Consider the following 4,664-nt stretch of genomic DNA (forward strand, 5'->3'; position numbering starts at 1 on the left):
CCCTCGGGTGCGCTCGGGTGTGGGGGTGTTGAAGCGCTGGGGGTGGGGGTTCGAGGCGTCCCTCAGGTGTCGCCCCAGCCTTGCGCTGCCTCGCACCCCCGTCCCGCAGAAGCCCCTCCCCAGCTTTCTTGCAGGACCTCAGGCGACTGTGGTCCCTCATGAGTGTGTGGGACATGGCTGGCATGAGGTGGGATGTGGCTGGGGGGGCATGCCCTTCGAGTCCTGCGTGATCAACTGCCCGGAGCTCAGGGAGAGCCCTGAGGCTCAGGGTGTGTTGGGCTGGAAGCGGCCTTGAGAGGCCATCGAGTGCCACTGCCCTGCAGTGACAGGGACATCTGTCACTGGGTCCGGCTGCTCAGAGCCCCTCCAGCCCGACCTGGGATGTCTCCAGGGCTGGGGCCTCCACCGCCCCCCTGGGCACCCGGGGCCAGGCTTTCACCGCCCTCAGTGTAAAGAGCTTCTTCCTACCGGCTAATCTAAATCTACCCTGCTCTAGTTCTAAAACTGCTGCCCCTCGTCCCACTGCTACACGCCTCCGTGAACAGCCCCTCCCCAGCTTTCTTGCAGGACCTCTGCGTGTAGGACCTCAGGCGACTGTCTCCCTGTCGCCTTCTCTTCTCCAGGCTGAACAACCGCAATGTAGAGAAGTGGCTCACAAGAGTGAAGCATATCTTCTTTCCTTAACACTTCATCTTTTGATGATGATACAATCAGTGAGGCGGAACATCATCATCTTGTACTAAGGGAGAAACGTGGCGTTGCCCTCTAACACCCCCGGCACTGACTGATGTCAAGGACAGGCTGTATGTACGGGTTGATCCAGTCTTCCACTTCCTACCTTCCTGAGCGTCGATATAACTCACACCTCGATGGTTTCCAACCCAAATGCTGCCTGCTCCGGCCAGTACTGTGAGACTACAGGAGCCATACGCAGCTGTGGAAGTTTGTAGCTGTTTAATGTGGTAGTTTGCCAGAGACGAGCCCTGTCTGTGCCGACGGGTCAGGAGTGCGACATGGGATCAGCAGGGAGAGCCAGCCGTGAGGGAGCTCGTTGCTGGGTGGGCAGCCAGGCCTCACATCCTCAATTGCTGGGTCTCCCTTGGGGCCTCGTAACCTTTCCTGCAAGGGGAGACCACTGTGAGTCCATTCCTGCAGCGCTGCTGCAACTCCCGGCACGACCCACCTGCCCACCAACACAACAGGAGAGACACCTCCCCTGCGTCTCCACCGCCAACACCCTCCGGCCGCAACCATGGCCACGAGCAAGAGCACCGCGATGGCGATGCCAATGGCCGCAGCTGTGCTGTGGTTTTCTGAGACGGGGAGAGAAGAGGGTAACCAACTGAGTGTGGCAGCACCAGGCAGGAGCTGCCCCATCACAGGGCTCGTGGCTGCTAGCAGCACTCTGCACCCCATCCCCGCCCTCGTGGTTGTCTCCTACCCCATGGGACGAGGAGGCTGTCGGTGCCCAGGCTGCAGTGGCGCACGCGGCAGGCGTAGCTGTGCCCGTCACCGGGGTCCACGGCCAGGATGCTGCGGAGCTGGTAGGTGAGGTCGGCGTTGGGCAGGATGGCGCTGGTGTTGAGCACCGGGCCCGGCGGCACCTCCTGGCCATCCCGCAGCCAGGCCACGCTGATGGGACGGGGGTAGAAGCCGGTGACGCGGCAAACTAGCAGCAACTGGGCTGGGCTGGGCGTGCGGGCAAAGACCGTGGCCTCTGGCTGGTGTCAGCAAAGGGGGTTGGGGGAGCTCCGGGGGGCACTGCTTGGCCCCCATGTGTGCAGGGCTGTGGGGTGACTGTGCCAGGGTCAGGTCTTACCTTGTCTCTCCAGATCAGCTTTCCCATATCTGCACAAGGTTTGGATGTAGCTTGGGCAGGAGATGGAGACAAGATGTGCCACAAGCTCAGTGACAGCCCTCTCACTGGTGAGGGACTTGCTGACCAGCTCTGCTAGTGGTGACGTCTGCTGGGGCTCCCAACGCCGCTTCTCTGCCTCTAAAACAATCAGGTCTCTGCCACCTTCCCCGACATCCATGAAGCCCCTGCTTGTCTCATTGGGGTGCCGCACACAGCCCGCACGGATCTGGACAATGAATGGGTCTGCCAAGGACAGAGCCAGTGGAGAGGTCTCATGAGTGTGTGGGACATGGCTGGCATGAGGTGGGATGTGGCTGGAGGCACGTGCAGGGGTGCGATGGGTGGTGGGGTGCAATGGGCAGCAGGGGCCAGGCTTCAGGAAGCTCCAGGACACCCTGCAATCCTGCAGTCCCCTTGGAAGGCCGGACTAGATAAAAGTCCACTTAGCATGGGGTGGTTGCTCTCCCTTGCCCTCCTTGCCTCTGCCAGCCACGTGTCCCAGCAGCCACAGTGTTTCCCATTACCCTTTCAGGAGCTGCTGCACCCCATGAGACCCCACAAATGCCACCCTGGTGGGGAGAAGGGCACAGCCAGAACCTAGGAAAAGGGGCTGAAGCTCTGGCTGGGGTTGTCCCCATACTCACACTCCAGTTGTCCCTTTTGGACCAATTCTTGCAAGTATCGGGCCAAATTGCGCAGAAAGAGTTTGTAGTGGGACAGGATCTTCTTCATATCACCCTCAGATGTGGCCTCCTGGGCCCACGGCCAGGGGAATTGGATGCTCCAATCATCAGGATTCAGTACGAAGATGGGCACGTCCCCCAGGAGACCCACCCCGGACATCTCAGCATCGCTGATGTTGGCGATGAGGCTGGTCTGCAATAACTGGAAAACTCGTGTCTCTGCTGGGAAAGAGGATGGGAGTGGGAAGGGCTGCAGGAAAGACGATATGAGCGGGAAGGGCTGGAGGAGAAACAGGGGATTCAGTGTAGATACAAGGAAGAAACTTTTTACAGTGAGGCTGGTGAACACTGGCACAGGTTGCTCACTGAGGTGGGAGATGCCCCAGCCCAGGAAACATTCAAGGTCAGGCTGGACGGGGCTCTACGCAACATGATCTAGCTGCAGATGTCTCTTGTCCGTGCTTATTGCAGGGGAGTTGGACTACACGTCCTGTAAAAGTCCCTTCCAACCCACCCTATTCTATGATTCTGTGCTATTCAACCCACCCAGGCTTGCTTTCCTGTCTGACCTTCCTCTACCACTCTTTTCCCTTCTCTATTCTACTTTCATGTTTCTTTCCCACACAGGATTTCAAGCACTTTGTCCCCTCGCCGTCTCCGTCCTGCCCAGCACCTGCTGTCTGGCTGTGTGGAGTACAGCCTCCCTTTAAGTAAAACTTATACGCCCATAGTTGGTGTCTTGGGAAAAGTGAGCAGGAAAGCCCAACAACAGGAACTAAAATTCAGCTGTGCCAGACAGTGCTGCCCCAGGAATTCAAAACCAGTCCTAAATTATTCGGTAACCTACTGGGACAAGGGAATTGGAGGATTGGCAAGGTAAGAATCCTGCCTGATCTAGTCGAGAGGTGGCGTCTCTGGCAACAGGGATTAAAATGATCTCTAAGGTCCTTTCCAGCCTAGGCCATTCTATGATTCTCTGATTCTGTCAAGTTACTACAGTATGCAGCTGACACTTTGCTGGGAACCCCTTACGAAGCAGAATGCCAAGCAGCCACCATCAGCCTGCTAAATTTTCTGGAACTTGCTGAGCACCTCAGCTCAGAAAGCAGATGTGGTTGTAACCTTGAAGGAAGAAACAGAGGCTAAGTCATTACCTGCCAATAAATTATAGCCCTAATGTGTGCCCTGGAGCTTTCTGAAGGTAAACAAGCAAATTTGGAAGGAAAGAGGGCTTTATCTTCTCGAAGAACTCCTATCAAACATGGGAATCTCCTACAGGTTGTGCTGAAACCAAAGGACTTAGCTGCGATGCATGGCAAGGCTCATCAGGGAGGAAAAATTGGTATTGTTGATGGAAACCAGAGAGCAGATGAAGCTTTCCATGATAAGGGTGTTGGTCCCCACAAAAAGACTTGCAATGGCACATGCTCCTGTGCATTCAGGAAAGAACAACCAATTTGCTTTGAAATGCACCAAATCCCGGGATCAATGATGGGTAACTTACACCAGCCAAATATTAGTCACTGCTCTGCTGATAAGATAACTGATATGGAAAAAACACCAACAAACACACATGGGAGCTGATGCTGTTGTGGCAAGTATTAAGCTATATGCAGTCAGTCCAGGGCATGACTTTATATCAATTTCTAGTGTATAAATATTCTCTGTCCTGTCATTACGGTGTGCTAGTTTCTCAGTGCTAGCCAGCCAGCAGCAGATCCTGTGCAGCGTTGTAATAAAACATGATATCTCGTCTCTGCGTGTGGATTGGGGTTTACACACCAGGTAAAGAATCCATTTCTGGGACAGCACTCTGACACGGGAGTGAGAATGGCTTGGGTGAGCCACTTACCCTCTGGATCTGCCCACAGTCCAGGGAGGAGGAGAAGGAAGAAGAGGAGGCGAGGGGGCTTCATGGTGCAGAGCCGAGCAGCAGCAGCGACTGTGGGAGGAGGAACAACCTGTGGAGTGCCACACTTCAGACCAGCCCAGCGGTCATGGTGCTCGCTTTCTGCCAATGCAACCAGTGTAGACACGCTGGGGCTGGGGACGTGTGGGAGGAAGGCTGAAATAAGGTCTTGAGCACGACTGCAACACTGATAATCTGGTACCTCAAACAGCCT

The 4,664-nt window shown here is 55.8% G+C and overlaps 1 protein-coding gene across 1 annotated transcript; it reads right to left on the minus strand.

Moving 5' to 3' along the window:
• Positions 1 to 1,183: 1,183 nt before the first annotated feature.
• LOC104269340 (T-cell surface glycoprotein CD1b-3-like) lies at positions 1,184 to 4,457 on the minus strand (the record flags this gene model as incomplete). The annotated part of the gene is made up of 5 exons (XM_009878312.1): positions 4,394 to 4,457; positions 2,503 to 2,763; positions 1,820 to 2,101; positions 1,442 to 1,717; positions 1,184 to 1,313 (listed from the first exon to the last, which is right to left on the minus strand). Coding segments are annotated over exons 1-5 (1,013 nt in total), but the record flags the coding sequence as incomplete, so codon positions are not given.
• Between the last annotated feature and the right edge of the window lie 207 nt (positions 4,458 to 4,664).

Source organism: Apaloderma vittatum, unplaced genomic scaffold (assembly GCF_000703405.1).
Source record: "Apaloderma vittatum isolate BGI_N311 unplaced genomic scaffold, ASM70340v1 scaffold1851, whole genome shotgun sequence".
Lineage (NCBI taxonomy): Eukaryota > Metazoa > Chordata > Aves > Trogoniformes > Trogonidae > Apaloderma > Apaloderma vittatum.